General features: G+C 44.0%; 2 protein-coding genes across 6 annotated transcripts in view; one reads left to right on the forward strand and one right to left on the reverse strand.

Moving 5' to 3' along the window:
- LOC143351691 (uncharacterized) overlaps nt 1-27,745 on the reverse strand; it is a 37,097-nt gene that overhangs the window by 7,674 nt on the left and 1,678 nt on the right. For both annotated transcript variants that reach the window (XM_076783506.1, XM_076783508.1), the window contains exon 6: nt 16-221. In XM_076783506.1, the coding sequence (XP_076639621.1) occupies nt 16-221 (206 nt within the window). The remainder of the gene's footprint in view (nt 1-15; nt 222-27,745) is intronic.
- On the forward strand, nt 205-27,744 carry LOC143351693 (uncharacterized). Of its 4 annotated transcripts, none has more exons than XR_013081796.1 (5): nt 1,553-2,320; nt 8,012-8,967; nt 15,625-16,066; nt 18,171-18,537; nt 24,257-27,744. XR_013081796.1 is itself a non-coding variant. In XM_076783514.1 (4 exons), the coding sequence occupies exons 2-4, from the start codon at nt 8,263-8,265 to the stop codon at nt 18,458-18,460; spliced, it is 1,437 nt and encodes a 478-aa protein (XP_076639629.1). In that variant the 5' UTR covers nt 205-343; nt 8,012-8,262; the 3' UTR covers nt 18,461-27,744. The 4 variants fall into 4 exon arrangements, 2 of the variants coding, with proteins under 2 accessions (XP_076639629.1, XP_076639628.1); XR_013081797.1 differs by having other exon boundaries at nt 24,262-27,744; XM_076783514.1 differs by lacking the exon at nt 1,553-2,320 and adding an exon at nt 205-343 and having other exon boundaries at nt 18,171-27,744.

Here is a 27,745-nt window from a genome sequence, read left to right on the forward strand (position 1 = left end):
GAAAGGTACGCATACCTAGCCGTGCTCGCGTTCGACAACCGCTCGACGGTCTGGCCACCATCTCCTAGATTTTTAATTATAGCTTCCCCAGGCCGGTCGTCACCGACGACGGATATTAATCGTGTGGTGTTCAGACCGAGGTTAACCAAGGCGTAGGCGATATTTCGTCCGACACCGCCGTAATTTTCACGACTTCTACCGGCATGCGTTCTACCATCATCCTGAAAGAATATACGTCGATTATTGATCCGGGATATGGAAAAGATGCGCCGCTCTAATCGCGCGCGTCAAACGCCACCGGTAGTCTCGATTGATCGATCGTCTTCGAATTCCACGTGAAACGGTAAGCGATCCGTAATCAACATCTATCATTCAATTTTTATTTTCTTTTTTTTTTAACGTAATCTCAAAACATTAAAATAATATTATTTTAAACCCTCGTACAAGGAATGCAAGGTCATTTTTACCCGGATACAGATGTTCCGATATTCATCGAAAGGGGTAGAAAATACAGAAATATCTTCTCTTTAATAGCTCTGTTTGGTCAATTATCGACTAATTTATGGGGATTCTTTAAGTACTCAAAATCTGACATAATCATGTAACTTCGTCGCGGTGTCTATTTCGATCTAAGGCTTTCGATTATTTTCAAGCACGGATGGGATTCGTAGAGTCGTCGATTGCGAATACACACGTATATACGTAACGTGTGCAGCCTCGAGGACATCACGTTCGAGGGATTAATTTCTCCTTTCCCCGCTTCAGCCCCATTCCCTCGTCGCCAAGAATAAATACACGGGGAAAAGTGTGAATTTTTCAAGGAAACGTCGGGGATTCTTTCTCGCGTTTTGATTTTTTTTTTTTTTTCGTCGCAACGATTCAATTACGAGACAAGCGAAGGTACTTGCAGAGTCATTGAGCAGAAGGCTGGCACTCGGCATCGGTGAAGAGCAACCTCCGTAGCACGCAAGCTCCCTTTGTCCCCTGTGTCTTTCGTTTTTCAATTTCGACTTGTATTTTTTCCTGCCTCCGCTCTTCCGTATATTTCCATATCGTTTCGAATTTATTCGAGTTATTTATCCGCTCGTCTTTATCTTTCCGACGTACATTGGTTTTTCCTCTTATCGCGTAGATTTGCCATTCCCCGTTCGGTCCTTCGGTCAAATTATCCACACCGGTACTCGCATCTTATCACGGGCTACTTTCCCGTCCCTCCGAGCAACTCCTTTTGCCTCGTGCCGCCCTTCTCCCTTTCCCGTCGTGCTTCGCACAGATTTTCACTTTTTCACCCACTCAGATTTCCTCGCTCGTTATATCTCTCTCGGATCCTTGTGTCCCTTCCCCTCGTCCGGTTTCCCTCGCGTTACACGCGCTTCTTTCAGATTTTCTAACTCGTTTTACCGCTACCCCTCTACCCTTCGATACATCCCTGCTCTCACCTTTCCAGTCCGTCCTCTTTCTCGCTCTTTCACCCTCTGGTCGAGCTCCATCCCCTCCGCTTTCTCCGTTTCCCTCGTAGCCATCCACCCTCTGTTGGCCTCCGCCCCCGCGAATCTTCTCTCTCTCTCCGTTGTTTGGCGTTGCGAGCGGATCGCGGCGGTCGCGCTGTCTGTCGCCGACACCGTGCAGCGCGAGTCAGTCCGGTTGCCTACCTCGGGCGCTGTTGACAGCTAACCCCCGTGCGCGAGGAACCCTTCCCGAACGCCAGTTCGCGTTTCCATCTCTTCCACAGTGGTAGCGCGTCTTCCGTTCCGTCGTTGCGCGTAAACCGGGGTGGCGGTGTGTCGTCGGGCATTGGGAATGGCGACGTTTACGACGTTTCGATCGAGGTGAGATCCGCGGGTAACGAGGAGAAAACGGTGCGTCGAGAACGATAGACGCGCGTACGGCGGTTCCGCGAGTGTTGTTGCCCGTTATGCGATACGGTTGTCGGTCCTGCGAGAAGTCGAGCCAGCGGATCGAGCCCAGGACGTGGATCGGAATCAGCGGACGCACCAGGGAGAAAATGACGACGCGCACGACGAACCGCGCGAGATCATGGTGGTGAGGTGCGGGCCCGTCGCGCGAACCAGAGGCAAACGGCGAAGAAGGCAGCAGGCGGAGGGCTGGCATGAACGACCAGGGAAACAACAGTTTCGACGACGCTCGCGGCGATGGTTATAGACGCGACGCGATCACCACGTTCGTGCCCGTTTCGGCGACTGTGCGACGCTCGTTCGGACTATTTACGCTCGTTCCCGCTCGTCATATTTCTGAACGCTACGATGACGCGCGCGTCAGATTGACGGTGTACTAGTACGAGCCTTCGTCGCGTCTAAAGGTCAGTAACGAGGAGATCTGGAAAGGTCTTTCCCGGTCTGGTCTGTCCGCTTCGATTACCGACGGACAGGGGACACGGGACACGGGACACGTGTGTGTGCGCGCCGAGGACCAACGATCGACGAAATAGTCAATGTCAATATCTCGATGAGACGACAACGTCGCTTTAGGACACTCGACACCACCGAAGGTGGTGGGGGGGCAGGTGTCGGATCGTGTTCCTACGCGCGTTTCGACTATGTTCGTCCTTCTCGAAGGGACTCTTTTCCCCCTTGGCGGACAAACTGTTCTCGGGTTTCTCGCGCGAATGTATCGTCCATGGGGACGTAGCTCGGCGGACCCGCGATAATCGAGGCGGGGCCGTGACAGTGGTAGCCGTTGGAATAAATTGTACACGCGGAAAGAAAAACGAGGCGAGGAAAAGCGACGATAAATTCCTTCGGGAAGGTTGGGAGGATTGCATAACGTTCGCCCTCTCTCTCTCTCTCTCTCTTTTAACTCTCTCTTGCTCCGTTCGAGCCCAGTCCTCCTTCAAACGGTAACAAACATTCGCACCGATAGCTAATTAAAAGCTCTTGCCACGGGCTGCTCCTCCTCCTGGAGCCCTTGCTCCTCCGCTCGGCTTGCTCGCCCGCTCGCTTTTCCCGTCCTCCGCTCGCTCTGTAGGTATTTAATTAAGAAAGACCGCGACCTATTCTCCGCGGCGGTGTTCACCGCGTCGTTTCATTCACTGGACAAGGTCAGCTCTCCTTCGTTACCCGCCGGCACGGTAGGGATTTTCTTGCCTTTTCGAAGGGAATAGGGACAGGGATCGATCCTACACCACCTTTCCATCGGCATTGCGTGAACACGTCGCCTGGACGTTGACCAGGACGTTGACTGTGAACGTATTCCCGTTGCCACGGGCTAGAAAATCCTCGGTTAGGGATCCCTTTTAACACCGAGAGTACAGCTTCACCTATCTTTTAATATACTCTTTAAAAGATTGTTCCCCAACTTCTTCTTTATGAGCAACATTTTCCTTTTCGTATGTTCTAGCGTCTATTTCCTAACAAACAACAGGAAATAGCGAGAACAGCCAAGCAAGTTCCAGAAATCTTTCAGGAAGATTAAGAAGATAACGTAAATCATGGTAGATCTTCGATATTTTAATCCAGCTTCTTTGTTCCATGATTCGTTCGATTTTAACCAAAGCATTCTCTAAAATATTTATATATTTTGGTTTATGAAAGCAGCCATATTATGGTCCAATTTGTGGAAGTACGAAGGCTTCATTGTACAATTTTCCAACACCGCAACCATTCTGATTATTTTTAATAAACATTTCTACTCTTTCACCACTCGCAAACAAAGCTATCAACGAGAAAGTTAATCTTACACTGATCGATATCAGACGTAGCGCCCCATGTATTTTTTAACACCTTTTCCGTAATGTAACACCTTCGAAAATTTAAACAAGCTTTATCGTATCGATTAAGGGGGTATTCCAGTCTGGACACGCAACTTTTAGCCCTTCTTTGTTATTTTTTAAAAAGAAAACCGCGGACCACTACCGATATACGGAGCGTACACTGTACGAGTTACAGATAGACGAAGAAAGTCTCTTTAACAGAACGCAGCCCCATGACTGGCACGATTTCAGTCGTTGCGTGGATCTGGAGAAAAAGGGGGGCAAAGTATCTTATCAAACCACCGACTATCTCGACGTAACAGTCTGATAGCTTTCGCGAGTGGGCAGTTGCGTCGGAAGTCCAACGGTCGCGTGTTCTTCCGGCCGAGTATTCGGTGCGAGCAAGCGCGGAGGGCTTAAACGATCGATGGGCCCTTAACTTTCTTCTGTGTTTCGTTGCAATGCACCACTCGGTAGCCCCGATCGTGCACAACATCGATGCATAAGAGAGAGAGAGAGAGAGATAGAGCGTACTTGAAAGCGCAGATAGTCAACAGCCCTTGCAACGTGCGCGCTCCTTCTCGCGTTGGATCGTCGCGAATCTATCGACGACGAGGGCTTCCTTGTCCTCTATCCCCGTCTGTTTACCCTCTTTCTTTTCTTAGGTCCACACAACGTACGTGTGCGGATTCCTCGAGCACCGTGCATGTGCACAGTTCCCTCTTCCACCGTCGTGTGTTTATCTCATACACTGACGCTGAAAAGTTTCGGATACACCTTATCGCGATTAACTTTTCTGTCGATTTTCGGGAACTACAGGGGAGTCAGGGTTTCCTCTCTACCTCACGATTCGTCGAAAATCTTAAATAACGAATGTATATACTCTGTACGCAAGATTTCATATCGATACGTTTTTGCGATCAATGTACCGCTTTGGCAATAGCTGCGAACGTAGGAGCACCACGATGTCCGTGACATTAATGGCAGAATCTGTGCGCCGCGTTCCTGGGTTTCCCCGTGCGCGTGTTTACTCATTTAAGCACGAGAAATGCAACGTTTAAACGGATCCGGTGGAAAGCTCCTCGTTTCGCGCGGCGCAATTTGCTTCCTGAATCGCTAAAAAGCTTGAATAGGCTACTGTCGAGTGTAAACGAAAAGAAAGAGAGGTATCTCGTCGAGGATTCTGCCTTACAGGTAGAACGTACAGAGAGCTTGTGTCTGACTAAGGACCGTAATGTTCCACTGAGATAGGTTTGAACACTGTGCCCGGCCACGGTTTTCAACCGTGTTCTTCGCATTCTTCTTGAGACAGTCGATTTAGAGAACGTTATAAACTCGGATTTTCCAGTTTTATCGTTGGATAATAAATTAACCAGCTGTGGTTTCGCTCGATATCACCTACGGCGAAGATAGAATTGCTGGACGGGTTCGATTTCATATAACGCTAACGTCCATTTGTAACGCGTAAGTTCATTTGGTGTCTTCTGCTTAGTCTCGATCTGGCAAAAGGTGTTAAAACAAAATTAACGTGAATTTCGGTAGATATTATCGATTATCGCTTATTGTGCGTACCAATAACGTTCATTAATGGATAAAATGTTTGGTAATGAACTTATGGGATGGCCTGACATTAGACGATTGGAGTAACGGTAATAGGAATATTACCTTTTACGAGTCGCTTAACAGATATAAGTACCTGTCGCCTAAGCGATTCGAAATGTCACTGGGCGCGCGTCATTCTGAGTTATAAATGTATCGTTAATACGAATTCATGGTAATAATCTCGGCACGACGGTTAAAACGCTCCTGTTAGCGCGGCCAGGGGTGTTCCTATTTACGCGGGAAATGTTTGTCCTGAGAATACTTTTCCGTTTACACGGTGACGTTCCAACACTTTTCGCGCGACCCAACACCGTTTTTTAGATTTTTTAACGGAACGACGGTAGTTCGACGCCAGCTGACAAATTGTTACCATCAGATAGACATGGGAGTTACGATTTTCGTTAAAAATAACGATACTCGTTGCTGTGTCTATTTTAGGGCTATTAACGCTAGAACAATTATGGAGTATTTGTTTGTACCAAAGAAATTAAAAAGACAGACACTTAAAGTCCAGTCGAATAAATTTGTTACAATTTTTATTAGAAATTACGAATCGTTCTGACCACTTCCGGTAGTTCTAGCGTTAAGAGTAGGACGCCCAGATAATCAAATGTCTCTCACTTTTAAACGTTATCAAAGGGTCAAAAGAATTGGAGTAAATTTTCGTTGCGTACGGAGGCTTTTACGAGGGCAGCTGTAATTTTCGTTTTCCCAGTCGGACGGAAATCAGCTTATTAGCTCTCGCGGCAGTTTTCTCTGTTTCCCTCGTTTCGTCTTGGTCTCTCTGTTTCTCCCAACGGAGAGGCAATGCGGGCGCGCACAACTAGCCAGCATGGGATCGATAACAGAATCGCCTATTGCACGCTAGAACTGTCAGAAAGAAATACAATTTAGCGAGGCGCACGCTAGGCGACCCGTTCCGTGCCGGTTCGCGGCGTACGTTGGTTTAACGTGATCTATCGCGATGAAGGCTAATAATTACCGTATCTATGCGACTTGTATAGTTTCTGTATCGGACAATGCGCGTCCTTCGAGAAATTGAGCGGGAAATGCTTCCCGGGGCGAGCATGACTAAACAAAAACGAAGGGAAAACGGTTCAACGACTCGCGATTCCGGGTATCGATTATCCTCAATTTATATACGCTATCCGATGAACCCGGATCCCTAATAATACCGTTAAGGGTGTATTTCGGTCTACAAGTTTGACAAAAATCGAAAAAGAAATAAATATTTTGACACCCCCAGCAACTACATACATTTTATAATATTAATACTCTATTATTTTCCATAACGACCGAAATGCACATAATGTTTGAACTTCTGTAACCTCGTAACAAAATAGTCGTTCGACAACTTTTACGGGGACGTATTAGAGGTTGAACCCTATACTTTCACCTTCTTAAATTCAATTTTCTTAAATGCTCTTTTACGCTCGTTGAAAAGTGAGAAAGTGTTCGGGTAATTTTACCCAGGTTTTAAAGTTGCAGAACTCGAATCACGGTGTCTATAACCTTAATAAGAGAATTCAGTTTTTCTGACTAGTATCAAGCATCTTGACGTACGTTGTTAATTAGAAGCACTGTTGCCTCGGGCCACTCGGCCAACGCGGAACTTTATGGATGTACCGGGCTCGAGAGCGTGTCGTGCACGTTTCATTTGCTGCCGGCGATATTTTTATCAATTTTCGAGCCATGCTCGCTTCTCAAGCACAACCAGAACACCCGTGACGCGGTCAGTCTGTCAGTTGCCCAGGCAAGATAGATCGTCCTCCATCGAGAACTTTATTGCCTCGCATCGTTGACACGAATCTGACCAAGTAGCGCGCGAACATTGTTCGTTCGATGGAACAAAGGCTTCGTCCATGGTCGATCGGTTTCTATTTCGACCGTTTACCTCGAATTAAACGAACGCCGGGAATTACAGTGTAGTGGGACCCCGTAATCGGAAACCATAAATTTTTCGCGAGCCGATCATTGCTTATCCCTATCCATAAACCTTTTGTGTACGTTTTAATAGCACGTTTCGACCGAATATCTGGTATCCAAAGGATTTACTTCGCCCGCGTTGTTGTCATTCGCTCTTCGTTACTATTTTGCCAAATTGTGCTCCTAATCCTTGATACACGTGTTCCCAGCACCGTCCATGATCAATTTATTATATGCAATCCCCTGGAACCACTCGACGCGGGCAATTTACTGTAAACAGTTTACCGGGAGTAACGGAAGGAGGGTCGAAATAAGTGGCTGAAGTAGATGTTGCATATTCTGGTCAGACCAGTCTAACCGGCACGACACAATCTCCTGAACCACTCGACGCGTGAGATGGAAAGAAGCGGTTCAAGTAGATGTTGTGTGTTCTGATCAGACAGCGAAGTCTGAACGTGCAATCTCTTCGTTCATTAACGCTAGAGCTACCGACAATTATGGTGTATTTTGCAAAAACTTTTATTAAAATTTCTCTCGTAGCAGTTCCTAAATTTATTTATAAATTCAAATCCATCGACGAATTTTTGAAACCAATACTCGAACGAGCAAAGCCACGACCAGATGTTGGTTTACGAGCGGGACAAACATTTTTATTCGTCGTACGAGAATAAAATTCGCCCAGACTCTGGCGGTACCGGGCATCCCGAAAGCCCCACTGCGAGGCAATAAAAGTTTATTACGCTTTAACGACTGTTTCGATCTGTTTCGTCGTAGAAATCAGCGACACTGGGAGGAACGGAGCCGCAGGGAGCTGCAACGAGCCAGAGAACCAGCGTGGCCGCGACCATCGTGCTGCAATGAACAGGCTGCACCTGCCAGAGCGCATAATGTGCCTCGCGTGACACACGCCGTTTCTCGGTACATTTCTCGTCGGGGCTCTCGGCCTGCTACACGCCCCCGCTTCCGTTCCATCCGGGGTATAACCCTTACGACGAGGACGCGCGTACCAGGGAGGCACGATAGTAATGACGGTGATGCTGCTGCAACGTTCAGTCACCCCGCAGTCGACGCACAGCCAAAAGACAGCGAACAAGGACTGCAGCGCGAAGCCGCCATTCTTATTCCTGCTGGACGATCGTCCGGAGCATCGACACTCGACGGATACAACTACCACTACCACCACTAATAACAACAACAACAACAACAACAACATAAACAACAACAACAATAATAATAACAATAACAATAACAACAACAACAACGTTCTCAAAAGAGGCAACAGTAGTCCTTCGTACGTCGCCGAGGAGGCGGCGGCGTCGGTGACGTCTCAAAGACGCACCGACTGTGGCCAGGACGTCGCAATGCGATATTACCGGCTCTGGATCTACACCTGTAACTTGGTGCTGCTCGGTAGCGCGCTAGGCTTCGCCGCCACGGTCTCGCGAACACTTTTATTCACCGGCGACCCGCGACGGTACGTGGTGCCAGGTGTGCCCCGTGCATTCGACCCGACAGCGCTCTACGCTTATTTGGCACTCGCCACTCAGCTGGGCCTGGTGCAGTTGCTCGGCTGCATCGCCGCCAGGAGGCTAAGCGCCAGGCTCCTGAACGCCTACTGGCTCCTACTTTTGGCGCTTCTGTTCGGCGACGCCGTCATCGGGGTCGCCTGGGTCTTCCGGTTCGAGAGGATGCGCGCCGAGCTCAGGCCCATTCTCAGACAACGACTGCAGGTCAGTATCGTTTCGTTACTTATTGTTCGTTCGTCGGTCCAATTCCGCGGTATCCGCTTAAGACGGTTCACCGACCAGACGGCCCACGAGAACGGACGAATTTTAAGTCCGTTGCCCGGGGCAACTAATTAAGTAGCATAACGAGATCTTTGTGCACGGGCTTGTATAATACCTCGCGTGTACGTGCTCTCCGTGCGTTTAGCGTCTTGCGGGTTTGTCCCGCTACGGTTTAGAAAAGATAATTAACCGTAAGGGACCGCTGTTGCGTATCGTTTCTACCAGTACACCGTTGTTTCTTCCTTTTTCTAGGGTTACAGCGTTACATTGAATTCTGAGCGACGCACGTGGCGTAGGTCGAGCCGTAGGCGGCAGTCGTATAGAATATTAAACCAAGGGAGATGGAATTTGTCGATTTCTACTCTAATTTCAATTGGCCCGTATCTCTCTGCTCCAGAGTTTTCATAAATGAAATACGCCCATACATCGTTGCGTTTAGTTATCTCGTTATATATAAATTTCAGCAGGACGAGTGGCTGAGGTCAAGCTGTAGGCGGTAGTCATTTGGAACATCAAACTCGCAAAGAAGGAATCTGATAACGATCTAGGTGGTCTGTCTATCGATCTAATGGCCCTTTCAGGAGCCGACTGGAATGTGTGGAGGTAGAAATATTTTTGAGGGCATACGCTTTCGGAGAATAAAGCGAGAAAGGTCAATTTTTGTAAGGTTCTAGACCGGAATACCCCCTCAGAAGACCCCTTTTCACGAGTTTCGAAGCGGGAATTAAACCTTTACAGCTTCGCTTTCCATTTCCCTCGAGTTGTTAAACGAACTTCGATTCGATTCAACTTTGACAGTGTACCATACACAAACGAACTTCACCTTACATTGCCAAGGTAGCTCGTGTCGCTAATAAAAAGTTGGCTCGAGCAGATGTCAGGGCATAGATAACCAACCCCTCGACGGCGATTTCTTTCCCAAGTATCAAATCAAGCTGGAAACCATAACTCCCAGGGACGATAGCTAGGGATATATCCTCTTTTCAGAGGCAACCGCTGTTCGGTGTCAATCGTGAATACGCGTCAAACCAATATTTTTAAAGCGATGGGGAGAGGCGACACCTAAGTTACAGCGAAAGAAAATGTTTAACGTAGAAAACTATAGACACTTTAAACGTCTCTTCCTACCGATAAATCGATCATCGGTGTTCAAGTATGGAAATATGTTCTTCTGTTATTGTTTCAAACATACCATTTGTCTCCAATTCTGTTTTAAAACGGATTCGTTCAAAAAGTTTATAAATTGGTTTACACCGATTTTACACGGTCATTTTCTCGCCTGTAGTTCCGGTTGAAACGATGTATGTCGGACTACGATTAATTGGTTATACGGTAGGACGTCGATTGTCTAAACGCTGCTTATCCGAAAGGCCGATTATCGGAATGCAAAACGAGATACATACACGTCTATAGTATCGTAAGTCCTACGCTAACACTGCCCGCGCTTTGGAAGCTACATCGCAACCAAACAATTTTACTAGTCTCCATAATACGTTCTATGTACTTCCCTCGATATTTCTAAACATCCGACGATTAATTTCAACTATAGCTATTTCTAACCAGTCGGAAGATAGTAAGATCGACGGAAGGTGGATGGTATCTCACCACCGTTACTAATTAGAAATTAGAGGGTTCCTCGCACGCGTATATGGAAGATTTACACTTTCGAGCCATTTCCTCGCGTGCTTTCAGTTCGAGATTTTATGCTCGACGACTGAAAAGGCTATTATACGACGGCGTCGAGGGCAATGTCGTCGTTAAGAGCGAAATAAGTGGCTCGTTTTGGCAATAAGCGAATCGACGATACCGCCGCGGGACGATCTCCCGCGATCTTATGGCAGAATAAATCCGCTCGAGTCGACTCGAGCCAACTCGAACACCTTGTTCCCCGAGAGCCGTATCAATCTATGCAAAACTACGATCGCGTTTCTCTTTCCATCCAACGTGGAGCGACGCAACACGCGATCGCAGACGACTTTCCAAGCGGTCGGAACATTATCGAGACTCGGATACATTATACCTTGGCGTCTATACGGCAGTCAGGAATAATTTAAAAGGTGCGCTCCACTCGATCAAAGTTTCGTCCCGGAGTTGGAAGTCGCGCGTGGCTTCCACGGACGTCGAAACGAGAAAAATCGGTGATCATCGTTCACCGGTAACGCAAATAGACGCGAAAACTCGTCCAAGTTGCAAGGTAAATGATTTATCCAAAATGAAGTTTACAAAATTTTACGAAATTTCTAAAATGATCCTTTTCCAGTGTCAGATGCTGCCCCAAGTTTGGTTAATTTCGCAATTCTCGAGGCGGACGAGTATTTAGGAAACGATAGAAATTCAGCGAACGACGGATGGATTTGATTTTTTTGGCAAATTGTCACCAGATTTTGCGATTCGGACCACTGTGATCGCGGAGGCGTGGTTCACTCTTATCACCGGGTAACATTCAATGGAGTATCGACCGGCAAAAAGGACAGGTTCGCGCCGCGACGTCGACAGGGACGCGGAGCACGTCCAATTTGTATTAGTCCGGGTATCGGCGTGGAAACGTGACCGAATTCTAAACAGGAGACGTTCAAACGAAACACGGTCTGGATCGAATGATTTTTAATTTTTTTTCATCGCTGATCGATTGATCTCGCTCCCGCCGTACGTCCGGTGTTTCCATTCGATTACCGTTTTATTTCCGTCGCGGCGCGAGATTCGCTCGAAACGCTATTCCCGGCGGCGTTCGGTCGATAAACATAAAAAATCTAGAGACGTTCGTAGCCAAAAAAATCGATTTAATCTCCCCCTGTAATACGGGAAGAATAGGATATAACGTCGGCGATAGCCTGGCGACAAATTACGATCAATCAGAACGTCGAAGCGGCCCGGAGATTTGTTACGCGCGCGTTGGATTATTTTCGAGTTCGTTATTTTGATCCAGGGCTTGGAAAGGTTCCGACAATAACCGATGTTTTATAGGTTCTATGTAGGTTCTGAATCCTGGGGAAAATTTTAATGGGAGATTCTAAAGATCAAAATAAGACGCAAATCAAGAATACTAATTTGTTAATGGAAGCTTCGTTAAAAAGTTATTAACCTTTAAAGTTCCGCTCTTACTGAATTTTTTTTTCGAAAGTGGGTAGGATTTCAGGGGTATGTCTATTCACCAAAAATGCTTGTAATTGAGCCCCGCAACCAAAAATAATTTTTTCAGAATGATTTGAAATTTTTTAATAACTTTTTAATGAAGCCTCAGTCAAGAAATTGATATTCTTGATTTTCGTCTTATTTTGGCCTCTAGAAACTAACATTAAAATTTTTTCCAGGGGTGGCCGAACACCCTGTATAGTGTAAATGTTCGTAAACTAAAAAACAACAGTTATTAATGAAAGTTGTTCGTAACTGTTTGAAGAATCTAAATCTATATTGTAACAGTTTCCAAGTCTTAATGGTACGGCTGGACCCGCGTGTTTCCCATCGTTAGAATTTGAACGACGCTACCGACCCGTGGTTGGCTGACCGAACGCGAGGATCTATAGTTCGTATGGTGGTACGAATAATATTCATACCTTTAGCCGGTATACGATCTATTTATAAACGCTCGTGCAGATATTTATGTATTTCCTGGCAACTTCACGGGGCGAAACTTCTTCAGCTACGACGCTTGACATTTAAGCCCAGCGACGATAAGGCTTTACGAGATCGAGGAAGCGACGTTTAACGTTTCTGTCTAGACTAATTAAGTCGCCTCCCGATGGATTGCTTCGTCGATATGGCTACCGTCGAACAGAGACACCGATCAAATTTATATAGGACGAGAGTCTCGTGACGCGACGACTTCGAATAGCTCGCGCGACTGTTTGCCGTAGCGAAAGAATAGTTCGAACGAAAGTTGCATCGTATCAAGGGCACGCGGCACTGTAATTCATTTTTTGTTATTTTGTTTTCTTTGTACAGAGATACGAGAAATAGTTTACGAGTTATTTGAAGTCGTGACGTTACTCGAACCAAGAATCACGAGTATCGTATGAATTATTATTCATCGTTAAGATTGCTAAAGAATAGGTGAAAGTAAACGTAGTATTTTCGTTCACGATTAGAAATAACGTAAGAAATTGTTTCGAATTCGCGACCGGGAATTTTAAGCGCGTTGGAAAATGTAAAAGCGTCCGAACAACTTCGAAATATTATTGATTTTATTTTCTTCTTTTAGCCGTTATTTTTGCCGACGCAGTGGCGACACTGGAATTAAGAGACACTCTCGAGATGCCGCCACAGCGACGACACCGAAGTTGCAGAGGATTAATTTTTTTTTTAGCGATACGTAATATCTTTGCTATATTAAAGACAGCGACGGATCTTTATCGACGAACCTTATTAAATGGTCAAAAATAAACGAACAGAAATTTCCACAATTTATACAGCTCATACCGTATTCTTTGAACGTCTGGGATTAAATTCCATATAGTAATTAAAGTCTATAAATAGAATTTATGTAAACTAAAATAATCATCGAACAGCTGTTTTAAATTAAAGACAGAGATGTAAACTCATGAATTCGGAAAGTATCGTATAAATGGTCTCTTCGTTTATTAAATGGTCCTCGCGAATAGCCAAAAGAGTCACGAATGTAATTCACGATTAACAAACGAACTTTCTTTTACAAAGGTCGATCGTTTGGAATACAGTAATTCATTCAAAGAGAAACAGTTGAATCGACGCTCACCAACTTCCACGTGCACGTACGATATGCAAATGGTAACGGTCGTTAATTTGCGATCGTCTAGCGAATTTCTAACTTTCCTTCGAAGCTTTTAATCGAGACGTTAGCTTTCCTAGTTATCGAGCGCGAGCAACGTGAAAGTTTAAATAACTTTGGGAAATCTAAACAGTGTGAAATTTTTATCAGCGCGAATACTGATATATTACCCGGGCGTTATCAGGCTCTCCCACTAAATCTCACTTATCTGCTGTTTAGTTTGTAGGATATATCTTGCGAAATATTCTAATCCAAACTGGTTCTCACGATAAAAACTGTATTTTATCGGCGACTATACTTTTTACGATACAAAAACAAGGTTGCGATATAGCTCCGTTGCAACAATTCAGGGAATTATCCACGTTCGTTACTATTTTCGTCACCAAGCAAAATTCTGGTCTTCTTTTTCAACGAACAGAAATTGAACGATTTCTGTTGGAAGTATAGTATCGCGAGTTATCGTGATCCCAAATCTAGGCCAATTAAGTAATAGTAACGCTGCAAATATTGAAAAGACTCTTTCTATTTTTATTCGAAGATCCGCGCTGATGGATTGTTAGAATTTGGGCGAATTTCGACGCGGTGCTCGCGAGCTTTTGATCCAGTTTACAACCCTCGCTGTCGTCGCGATGAAAAATCAGTGTCAGGGAGATTAACAACAGTTCCAACCTTTCGTCCGTTTCACCTCGTTTCTCTTCCCGTATCTGCAGTCATTATTCTTAGCCCCGTTCTTATCTAGGTCGATCGCATAATCGACGGAAAATGTGCGTACCCCCCCCCCAGATAATCGACCCGGATACGGAACCGTACGGTCGTGCCGTATTCTTCTTTCGCGGTCATAAAAGCAATTTTCTGTTAGCGAAATTTCACGTCAAATTTTCGTTACCCGCGTCCCACCGTTTCTCGAACAGAACTATGTCGAAGATTCGTACAAGGACGCGTATAAAAATCTTTCGAAAGTAAAAATAAATACACTGTTGACGAATTATAGAATTTTAAACGAGTCGCGTCACAATAACCGATGCAAATGTCAATTGTTATCGGAATGTCAACACCTTAACACGTTCGTAGTCGCTGATGTAACGTTACGTCCTTTCGTAAGCTATAACTGGTCCCCGTTGACGTAATGCTACATCTTTTCATACGGCATAGCTGGTTCACGTTGACGTAACGCTACTTCTTTTTATGTTTGTTGGAGTCCGATAACACGAAACTATGTCTTCGTTATTCTAGCAACTGTCCAAGGATACGTTTGTTCAAAATCACGCGAATCGAGACTGCGACAAAGCATTTTTTGAAACAACTTTACTGCTGTTCGAATCCAAATACATTCTGGATTCACAAATCTGCGGTGGCGTATCAATTTTAAACAACAATCAAGAAATTCACCAACTTCTAGCCAACTTCGATCGCGTGAAATCGCTCGAAGCTGTTAACACTTCTGTTTGCAAATCGTTTAAATATAAATCGTGCGCAGCAATGGGCAGAGAATCATATTGCATATAACGGTGTTTATGCAAGTGTTCATGCAAAAACACGTGTTCGGCGCAATGGCGACAACGGGCCACTTAAGCGTTACGAAAATATTCGAGGGCCGTTAAATCGCTCATAATCGTTTCTCAATTTTTTAACACCGAGCCCCCGTCGATCTCGCGCAAAACCGAACGGCTTAAAAATACCGTCGTCCCGTTCGTTTCGAGCGGATGATGCGTAAATTTAGATTCGCCGAACAGTCGGTGTGCATCCTGAATCGATTAACGTGTTTCGAGTCGCGGGGGGCCACTCGCTCGGAGAGGTTCGTCCAAGTTCCTCGACACCGTCGAACGGTATTTATAGTGATCTATTTTCTACCGCAGATGGAATACGGTAAGGATCCACGATTCACCGAGCAGTGGGACCGTCTGCAAAAGGAGTTCATGTGCTGCGGGGTGATCGGTCCCAGGGACTTTGGGTCCCGTTGGCCGCAGACGTGCTGCGGGCCCAGCGCGAACGTAAGCGACACCTGCCAGCATCCGTACGGCAGAGGCTGCGACGAGTCCCTGATGCGGTGGCTCAAGAAAACCGCCGATCTCCTCTTCGTTCTCGGCTTCTGCGTGATCGCGTTCGCCAAACTGTGTTTCCTGGGGATCCTGCGCTACGAGATACGGGAGATGATACAGAAGATACGTCTGCTTCGGGAACCACCCCCGCCGGCAACTACGCTCGTTCAACCGCCGTTCTCGCAGGTCATGCCGGAAGCGACGAACAACGGGAGCATCGTTCGACGAACCACCCTGCCCAACGCCGTCACTCCTTCCGGTAGGCTCTTCGCGTAGCACCCCAAATCCTCGATCGTTCGTAGATTAGAAACTTTATCGTCGATCTCTCCTTTACGGCAGGTTTCGCTATTTTCTCGTTTCTGCTCTCCCGCGGGACGAGTTTCCCCGCAAACATATTGTTCTTCGCGGGAGTCGCGCGACGGAAGAATAATCGACACAATCTAAATTCTCCGTCCCCGTGCGCGTGTTCTGCACGGCACAAACTAGTTTTATCTTCCGAGGATCTTCTTAACGCGCGCAGCGGATCGTTATTGTTCCCTTATTCGACGAAAATGATTGAATGTTTCGGTCAATTCGTAACGCTCGATACGAATCTCCGATATAACGAGCAATCGGATCGCATAAATCCTCGTATCTCGTTATCCGCCAAAGTATCTACTCGTTCTACATTCTCTTTGAAATCGCATTCGCTGGATTTACTTTGTCCATCGTGTAACCAGCCATCGACCATCCACGGAAACGACAGTGTCTCGAGGGACAGCGCGAAACCACCTTAAACTGTGTCCAGTTAACTTTGCACTCATCCAATTACTTTCCTGTTAGGCTTTCGCCGTTAATCCGATCTTTTCGGCACACCTTCGTCGCTCAGGCTGCGTAAGTGCTATTGACTACGAAGCCATTCAACTCTGACAGGGCTGCCTTCGCGAACGAGAAGAAGAAGAAGAGAACCGCGGACGACCCTAATGAACGTTTATCGAACGACGTTCGACAAATGCTCGTATTCCTGCGAAGACAGCCAGGAATCACGGCCCCGTCGAACTTTTGCCAGCTTTTTCCCGCAAAAAAAAAATTCGTTTCGTTCTTTCATCGAGTTTTCGAGACGGCGAAACTCCGTGAAAAGTTTCGCGAACAAGCTCATCTCGTTGTCTACGTAAAGTCAACTTCCTCTCCGTTCTTACGTTTAGAGAAACGTGTCAGGCTCTGGAATACCAAACGTCGACCGCGTTGTTAAAAAACATGTTACAACGTTCTCTATGTTTGAAGAATATCCGAACGTCGAGTGGTTAAACGTACTTTGTAGAGCCTGGAAGGAAGTAGTCGAGTGTCTTTTTCTTTAATTAGAAGCGAGAGGTCGGTAGAAAAAATGTAAGCGTGTTTAATCGAAGGCTCGCGGGGCGACAGAAACTTGTGATCGTTAGGGGGTTAAAATAGCGGGGCTATTAAAGTAGTCTGTTTCTATTATGGTAGAACACGCTACGAGAAAGTAATCGGCACGAGAAACGAAGGGGTGAACGATTCGGAGCAACGCGAACACGTCATACCATTTTAAAGGCAAATGCATAATTCCCATGTTCGTTCGCGATCTGCCGAAGCGGAACCTGGGTCGTTCGAGTAATACCTGTGCAGGGCTCTGCTTGGCTCCAATTATAGTGGAAGAACTAGGACGTTGCGTGCGCGCGGATAATAAGTATTTAGCACCCCGCGGTGCCGTCTGTAATTAAGGGAACGATAGCGGATTTTAACTTTGGTCGTAGCCAGAAACGCGAGCCGTGTATCGCCTCGATCGAAGGTCACGCTTTTCGAACCGATAAGCGACAAATATTTTGTCGGGAGCATCGTTGAATACGTAATGAAACGAAAATGTTGGCCAAAGTCCATGACCGATCATCGCGTGATTATTTATCACCGTAAAGTGTTCGCGGCTCGTAAAACTTTCGGGATCACGCGATCTCGACTCTTCACGACGGGCCAGAACTAGCAAATGTTTGGATTTATCGATCACCGTCGGCCGTCCTCGTTCCCAAAAACTGGTAATTATTCGCGAAGGCGGGGATTGTTGCGCTTTTTATCGGCGAACAATGAAGAGGCGTCCTTAGTCGTAAAAATGAATGATCGTTCCGACAACCGAGAAGAGCGACCCGGGTCGTGGTCTCGTTCCTCTCGACCGATCGATATCGGAGTGTATTGGCTGTTTTTTCGGACCTCGTTACAAACGTTACGAGTACCATCTTGTACCGTCTGCGGTAGGATATGCATTTTCCGTTCTGATTAGCAACCTATCCCCATCTTTCCCGGAATACGTAGAAAGAGATCGCGAGGCCGTAAGAGACTCTGGCTAAAAGTAACGAACGGATCGGTTTCAGGAAACGCGTCGTTGCTACTTCAAACGGACGACTGCAACGCCGGAAGACACCCCCTGCTGGCGAACAATCTGCAGGACGGCGGGGCGGACAGCGACACGAACAGCCATTGCGCGCTGATACTCGAGGAAACGACGCCGACCACGGCGAACCATAACTGTGGTACAGCTCGCGAGAAGAGCAACGGCAACAACAACTACGAGATGCGCGAGTTCAACAGGAGATTGTTGCTGTCGAACGGCGGCAGCCCGGGCACGGGAATAACAGCAGGCGGGCAGAGCAGGCGCACCTGACTATGGAAGTGGTGGCGAAACACCTCGAACCGCTTCCTCTACAGGAGCAACCGGCCCGCTGAGATCACCGTGTATAAGTAAGCCTGTTCGTGCATACGTGGCTCCGAGCACGCGAGTGTAGCCATACGGAAAAGACGGAGAAAAGTTTGGGAAAACGTTGCGAGAGACGAGCCGCTCCTCGGATTCCGCGTTGAATCGCGCTTAGAACGAAAGGGTGTCGCGTGAAAACGAGTACTCGGATGTGTCGTTGAAACTCGCTTGAGACGGAAACAAACGTTGCAATCGGGCTACCTGGGTTTCGTTTTTAAATACTCGACGTTCCCTAGCAATTTGGCTGTACGTTTCTTGATTTCGACGATATCTATTTACCGATGCTCGAGTTATCGTTTATTTTAGGGAACAAGTAAATTTCGACCTTTCGCGACCGAGCACCATCCCCGTATGCGTGGGAGTCGTAACTGATCTAAAAAGTTTCCACTTTCGAGCAAGAGTGTGGTCGAATGCTTCTCCAGAGACGAATACGTAGGATGCCGACCTTTACGCGTGCAATTGCGCTTCGCAACTGCATGCAAATGCACAGGAGTAACATTGAAAGTCAACAGCGTCTGAGACCATTTTATTTCACCTTGTGACGTTGTTCTCTGTTTCAACCTGTTTCAACGATGCGGCTCGATCCAGTTACGCGAAACTGTATACAGAACGGTCACGTTGCTGGTAGTCAGGCGTTTTTCTTGCGAATAATTGGTATAAGAAAAAGGTAAAGAGCTATCGTTGTTCTTGGATAAAGATTGGAGCGGTTTATATAAATGATTCTCAACAGTTTGCTCGACGTTCGACACGTTTGAAAGAGTGGTTTGAGACACGATGAATAAATTAATTTTTCTTATATTTAAAAATGCACAATAAGTACCGTCGGTGAGCGGCAAACTCGGGGATCTCATTAATTTTATTACTTCGTTAATTACTTGTTAGTTATATACGTTTATTATGGAATAGCATTGTGTTTCTAGCAAATACAAATTAGAATAACGTTCTTTTTTGTTGTTAAGTAATAATAAATCTATTATCAATCCCTATTTGACTCCCGTTTCATTCCCGTTTCGTTCGATCGAATTTCGATTTTATTTCTGCAACTCTGCTTTTATACGCTTTCGAATATCTTTTTATGGCACGAAAGAAAATACTTTCTGCATAAACGATATCAAAATCTCTTTCTGTATTCGAGAAACAACGAAACTATTACCACCTTCCATTTCTTCTCGTACTAATGATTTCCAAGAAAAACGCTGACTAGTTATAAAGCGAACGACTCTGTGTATCATGCCTAAGTTGTTCGAGTTATAAATCAATGGCGACGCAAGAAGAGAATCTATGAAGAGACGCTTTTACAGTCCAGGAGCCGGACGTGTGAGCGAGAATACAATAATTAGATCGTAATGCATAAAAAGAAATTTGTTCGGTTGAGACGATTGGACGAGTATTATCATGAAAAGACAATACACGCGCTTGTAGAGGCGGTAGACTAGCCGAAAGTGAGTCGAGGATACGTTCAAGGTATTGATTTTCGTGCAAGGAATTTCCCTTCGAATCCGAAGAGAGGTTCGTGTTTGATCGCTTTTTTCCGAATCGCGACACCATCGGTTTAGACACCCCGCGCGGTTTAAGCAACAAATTTCACTCGTTCCTATAGGAAGAAGAAGAGGAAGAATAAAAAAAAAAAAAAATAAGAAAAACGAAACTAACACGAACCAAGTTCTACCGTAGATTCTCGAGTTTCGATCGACAGCCAATTATTGAAATCGACTCCTTTTTTCTACGAAGAATATTTCACGCGAAATTTGTGAACCATACGCGACTCGTTTCGACTTAAATCGCGCACACTGCTATGCATATAGTTGGCGGGACAAATATAGCGAAGTACTTCAGGCTCGTTCGAGAGGTTTGTTAACCCCTGCAAGTCCAACGTCGACTCAGACACGGAAGACGTAGCGCCTCTCGCAGATCTAATGAAAAAAATAATATTTTGTTGTTTCGATCAAACAATTATCGTATTAAACCCTTAGGGGGCCTTTCTACTTTGTGGGATTTAAAAAATCGAATTTTTTGTTTTGTATTTCCTTTTAGTAGTCTCGAAAATATACGGGGTCTTCGGCCACCCCTGAGAAAAACTTTAATGGGAGATTCTAGAGGTCAGAATAAGACGAAAATCAAGAATACTAATTTGTTGATGGAGGCTTCGTTAAAAAGTTATTAACCTTTAAAGTTCCGCCCGTACTGAATTTTTTTCTAGAAAGCGGATAGGATTTCGGGGGTAGGTCTATTCACCAAAAATTATTGTAATGAACCCCCGCAACCGAAAATAATTTTTTTAGAACGATTTGAAATTTTTTGATTTCGTCTAAAAATTTCAGTACCTACTCGAATTTTTTTCTCGAAAGTGGGTAGGATTTCAGGTGTATGTGTATTCATAAAAAATGATTGTAATTCAGCCCCACAACCGAAAATAATTTTTCCAGAACGATTTGAAATTTTAGAATTTAATTGTTAATAACTTAGTAACGAAGCCTCCATCAATAAATTGGTATTCTTGATTTTCGTCTTATTTTGGCCTCTAGAATCCCCCATTCAAATTTTTCCCAGGGTTGGTCGAACACCTTGTACAATTAAATATATCCACAAAACCCGGAATTAATCGCTCTTTAATAATCCGCAAAAAAAGAAATCATAAACATGTATTTTTCTTGCCTACAAGGTAGAATGGCCCCTTAACCCTACGATAACGAGCCTGATTCCTAAAACAAATCTAAACAAGATTAAAGAGCATACGTTTGAAAAATTGCTTGTAATAAAATTGCAATTAAAGCTATTTGATATTCAACTTTGAGCAAAGTTGGAACTTTCTGCAAAATGAATCCGCATCTATTTGAATTCTAAAGAATACCGCAGAACACCTATGACGCATACTAAAGCTCCAAATCTTGGCACAGGAAGAGCTAAAGTGCGAACGCCCAACAAGTATTCGTCAGAGCATTTAAAAGCACCGTCGTGTTTCGCTCTCTGCAGCTTCTATATCACGGTACAAATGTTACTCACGAACAAAGACTAAAAACGTTAGATTTGTTTCTAAGGTAACTTCCAACTCGATTTTTAATATCGACGTCCGAACGAGCGTTAGCCACGGGGAAAAAGCTAGTTAAAAATTCCAATTCGGCGTTCGCGAATAAATTTGTTCGAGCCTCGCTGTATTTATTCCGCCAACGATACATACACGCGTAAAACATACGCACACGCATACTCTCATTCTAGGTGTCCTCGTTTTGTTCTTAACAGAACAGGCCGCGATACCGTGAAATTCGTGTCTGAATCGGAATTAACAAATAGACGAACCCAAAAACCGAGTCTCGTAGCAGACTGCTGAGGACTGACGTCGTTAATATTTTTCTATTAAACCCGATATCCCTTTCCTACGGATTGCCACAGAACGGAGTCAAAGAATTCGATGGACGTGCTCGTTTTCGGATGACGTCGATGATTCGCGCGCGCGTGTCTGTCGAGACTGAATCCGTCGTTTTATTTTCCTAAGCAAAATCCACCGCGAGGACGTTTTAAATGCAAAATGAGAAAGAAAAATCAGAAAAAAATGTATAATAGATACGCCGTTCGAACGTCACCCGTAACGAATCGACGCGAACGCGACTGTCTTAGAATTACATAAAGTAGAGAGAAAGAGAAATTGATTCGAGAACCGCCTCGAAGATCGGTTACCTCGGGCTAAATACAGAGTACTCGTGCTTTCTCATCGACACGAAGCGAACTTTATTTTCGTAGACGCGAAGGATAGCGTGTTTATTGATTTTTTTTTATAACCGCGAGTCGTCTCGGGAAAAATTAATTAGACGGACACAGAGGTACTCGTCGATGACTCGATTATAATTAGACGCGCGTGGTACATACATACGTGTCAGTCGATCCTGTAAGTAGTGTCGTTTCGTATCGTACCCTGTATACAGGTTTCACGCTCAAAATGTAACCCTTTTGAAAATGAAATCCGCACAGGAAAATAACCGTATCGATTGGGAACTCGCGCCCCGTCCGCCATACTCTCTGGACCTTGCGCTGCAAAATTTATAATAGTTTTTTAAAAAACGACACGACTTAGAGGATGGTGATACACACTCAAATAGCCCTCTGTGCCATGCCCCCTTTGGTTTAGAAGCTTGCTCGAATTAGGGGTCGTAGCAGAACTCTCGAAAGGCCCAATTTTCTCGAGTGACCAGACATCGGGTTAGGATCCGCGTACACGAGTAATGCGATTACTATTAACCAGATAATAGTAGTAGCAAGATACGCGGATAATACCAGTACGGTTATCCGAATTTATACTGTTCGTATAAAATTTTGCAGGATCTTTTACCGGTTTATTATTTCTAGTTTGTTACGTAATACGAATAAAGATGAGCAACTATTTAACATGTTGAGAGTATCGCCGATCTTGATGAACCTGAATTATGTTGGTAGGAGAAGGTCGCTGAGTATTCTCAACCCATGATTAACACTATTTCTACCACAGCTGTATGCATACCTATTTTAAAAGGTGGCTTTCGACACCTTTGGTAGAAATATTGTTAAGGCAATTACACGTTATCTTGAAGTTTGAAATAGCAAAATATTTTATTGTAACCGAGCGAAAATTATATGAAATCTTATACAGGATGTTTGGCCAACCCTGGGAAAAATTTTAATGAGGGATTCTAGAAACCAAAATAAGACGAAAATCAAGAATACTAATTTGTTGGTAGAGGCTTCGTTAAAAAGTTCTTAACAATTAAATTCAAAAATTTCAAATCGTTCTGGAAAAATTATTTTCGGTTGCGGGAGTCAATTACAATCATTTTTGGTGAATAGACATACCCCCGAAATCTTACGCATTTCTGAGAAAAAAATTCAGTACAGGTGGAACTTTAAACGTTAATAACTTTTTAATGAAGCATCCATCAACAAATTGATATTCTTGATTTTCGACTTATTTTGGCTTGTAGAATCCCCCATTAAAATTTTTCCCGGGGGTGGTCGAACCCCCTGTATAAATGATGTAAATTCGGATAACTGTGACTCGATTATCAGAGTATCCGGGTACCAAGGAGCTGTAGACTCTAAATCAATTTTCAGGGTACCTTTGCGATATACGTCTGTACAAAATTTGTACCAAATACGATTTCACTCGGTTAAAAGATACCCTATATCTTCATCGAGCCGATCAATTTTTCCCCCCATCGTCCAATCGAGTGGAAATTCGGTGAACTCGATTTACAGAGAGCGTCGGATAATTAGGAATACAAAAGTATAAAGATCGTTACATCGTTAAACATTTTCCCCCGCCGTTGCTTTCCACGTTAAACAAAATGAAGACAAAAAACTTGTCCTAAGTTCGTGACGCACCCTTACAGTCGAGTTTTAGCCGTATTTTTAGGGTCGGTGACGCGATTGACAGACACTTCATTAGCGCTTACAGACGAAACGGTAGATAATCTTATACCGATGGTAGAAGATAAGTAAGTTTTCTATTAGCATGAACGAAGTCCACAAAGTATTTATATTCCAAAGATAGAAGAAGTTAGATCTCGCGTCCCAGGATTCGAGCATCGTAATAAGGAAGACTGCATCGACGAACAAGTTAGATGGTAAAACAAGACCAAGCGTAATTATCGATACCGCGGCGGATTATACATAACGAATGACCAAATCAAAATATATACAGTACTAAGCGTATCTTCGTTTCTTTTCTTTTTTTTTAAGGATAGACCCGCAGACCCGGAGGTTTCTAACGTTTCTAGAGATTCTTCCGGCTCCACGAGCTCAGCAGCCCGCAGTAACGTTCGAAGTTGTACGTTTGTTGCAGGAAAAACGTGTAATTGGACTATCGTACGTCGAATAGAAAGCTTGAAACGTTCGTTCGAGTTAAGAAAAACTTAAATTACAGCCGCTATCGATGATACGCGAACCGGGGTCAGATTAAAGTACACATCACGAGTCTTTGCGTTCCGATAGAAATTTCTATTTAGGAAGTTTTTTGTACTTCTCGAAAAGCACAAATTTTCATCGAGTATACGAACGTATCATTCGAGTCCAACGTCGACGTGAAATAAGATAAGAAGAAATTTTTACCTATTTTTTCAAGTTCTACCGGCAAACCTCGAATATTTCGAACAGCATCGATCGTGCTCAAGCCCGAAGCTGACCGTAGAGTTTTGCGATGTCCGAATCGCCCGTTTCTTCTGCGACATCACCGAGAGTGCTAAATCTGCACAGGCGACGAGACCCCAAAGTGCTGACGAACAGAGTACATTTACTTTTGCGTGACGACATATTATACAACGGCCACGGTGAAACGAGAATCGACGCTTACGAAACGAGAGGAGGAAAACGAAACAAGAAAAAAAGGAAAAAATATATAAAAATGATGACAAAAAAGAAAAGAAAAAAAAAAAATGAAAATGAAAACTACGTTGCGTCGAGGTTGCACAAAGGAAACGGAAGGCTCCAGCGCCTTCGTGGTCCTTGAAAATTCTCTTTCTACGCCATATTCCTTACACGCCTTTCCGTCCTCGCACGGTCAGCGAAATCAATTACTTTTGTAGATTTGTTTTCGAGAGACAAGTTTCCTACGCTCTCTCTTGAATCAAGACGAGCCGAGTAACCGTTGTATACTGATTTTTACGCAAATCGCGCGTGTAGTATGTCACAGTACATCGTAACTATCGTTGCTGTTCGTGAACAGCCGTTCGAAGTTGAATGATTTCCTTTCGTTCTCGTTTGCAAATATCAATGACCTAAAAAAAAAATGGACAAAAAATAAGCGAACGTATTATGATACTTATTTAGAAGTACTAATTATCGATCTACGGTATTCCAACAAATAAGAAACGAACCTTCGAATCAGTTCCGGTATAGATGAAAACAAAAATGTTTGTTCGTTACTAGCGAATAAATTTGATTTCAAAGTGAAATTTATTCATCGTTTACGAGTATGTAAATACGTACGTAAGTTCTACTCGTTTCGAAATAAAATTCGCCCGATTCCGCGCCGCGAACCCATACGATAGTAACAAAAAAAAAGAAACAAAAAAATAGTGTTTCAGTTTCCGTTCAGCGTATTCAACGACAAAGTCGAGTTGTTATTTACGCGTAGATTGTTAGCGATTAAACTTTGGCAAACGATACCGAGGAGATATAGCAAAGGTTAATCGCTTATCGTCACGCAAACGCGTTTTCTTCTTGATTTATTCACGCCTGTACATATTTTTCGTGAAATTACGGAGTCACCCGGCTAATTATTCCGGTCAAACGGCTGAACATCAACACGCAACGTAGGAACGATGACGATGCACGATAGTTACAGCGAAATATTATGGGATACTGCTATCGCGACGATTCTGCCCCGCGAAACAGGACTATAAAACGCATCTGTTTTTTTCTTTTTTTTTTTCGACGAGCTATATATACACGAACTTAGGGCGAAAACGAAGAGCGATTGGAAACAGTAAATGTAACTCCGCAGATATAAGTAACGACTATAAAGTTTCCTAAATAGTTCTTTTTATATAAATGGGATACACGCAGCGCGAGTAGTCTGTATTGATTTGCGCTGCAAAGTCGTATAAATATGAATACGATACTCAACGTACTTGGCTTCCTAGCTAGGATTAATCGAAATCTATAGGATTATACGTTTACGAACGCAATGATAATGAACACACTCTATTAGTAGACTGTACATAGCGGTGTTCGGTAGAATACGTTAAGTCGTCGATCGTCTGCTTAAGAAAAAGCCGCCCAACCGAGTTCAACACCGAAACGTTGTTTCTTTGGTCGTGTCCCTGGAGTAACGCGAACAGAAGTTGTAAATCGATGGCTCGTCGTTAAGACTTCGAATTTGATCTTTTTGCATTTCTCGTAATTATATCAGTCTGGACAACAGGGTATCATTAGCATCGTACGTCAACGCGTTAGATTACCAGAGAAGCCATTGTTGAACACCGTTGAGCCGTTGTTCTTTTCTTTCTCGTTTCTTTCATTTTTCTGTTTTCGCGCGTTTGACTTTCAAATACGTAGAACGCGTGACTTTCGAAACGTTAAAGGAACCGCGTTCCAACTAGCCCGAGGTTCTTTCTTAATCAGGCCATCGAATTGTCGTTGAATGTACTAAGATAAAAAAAAAAAAATAATAATACGAAAGCTTACACCTCGCAGACATACAGCCTCTGCCACTAAATGTATATAAGGAACATTATATGTATAATGACAGATAGCGTAATCGATTTTTAACTGATCATTTAGATGGCAACTACGTTAACGCAAGCCGCCCAGAAGCGAATACCTACACGCTACCTTTTGAATTAGAGTTAAGCTATCGCGTTAACTTTTGACTGTATAGAATAATGTACTCTCCTCTTTTGATTATTTTTATTTTACTTTCTTATTTTCTTTTTTATTTCATTCCCCTCGGTTGTTCGTTCGATCCTCGTGTTGAATATGTGTAAACGAACGGAAAATCTTCGTATCTCTACGTTTCGTTCGGGTGTATCCTAACAATTATACGATCCCATAATGAGAAAGGCTTTAAAGGTTCAAATGTGTAGTAATTTGTAACTGATTGATATTTAAATGTAATACGTATGTATATCGAGAAGAATGGAAGAGAGGGAGCTTTGAATAGTGCCTGCTTAAAAAAAAAAAAAAAAAACCAACTCAATCTACTGTATCTGTGAATGGTTAGACACGGTATGTACGTTATTTCGTACATGGTAAATTCTATAGAAATACCGTAGCCAAGTATGGGAAAAAGTGTTAACCAATGAGATGCGTTCGTTATTTTGGTAATTATACATATTGTCATGCACAACGAAACACGCTTATCTCGAGTTTTTTTTTAGAGAAATATCTGTAAGTACCATTTCGACTGTCATATCGAGATTCAATGATGTAGAAATGTTCATTTAGTAGAACCTTCCTTTTCAAAGTGTTCTATCCTTGCATTTTCTAATTTTAATACCTTGAGATTCGAGCAAAACAATATGTTAACTCATTGTTTAATAATGTTTTGCCGATCTTCTATTACTACATCGTATCACTCTTCCCCATACTATACTATGCGTTCATGTTATTCAATATTCTTAAATGTACATAAAACCTATGTGGTCGTAATTGTATGTAAATACTGTTAAACGTTCTATAATTCCACTGAAATATGAATACAAAAAAAATTGGTTATTTAGTATAATTCTG

Source organism: Colletes latitarsis, chromosome 2 (assembly GCF_051014445.1).
Source record: "Colletes latitarsis isolate SP2378_abdomen chromosome 2, iyColLati1, whole genome shotgun sequence".
In the NCBI taxonomy this organism is placed as follows: Eukaryota; Metazoa; Arthropoda; class Insecta; order Hymenoptera; family Colletidae; genus Colletes; species Colletes latitarsis.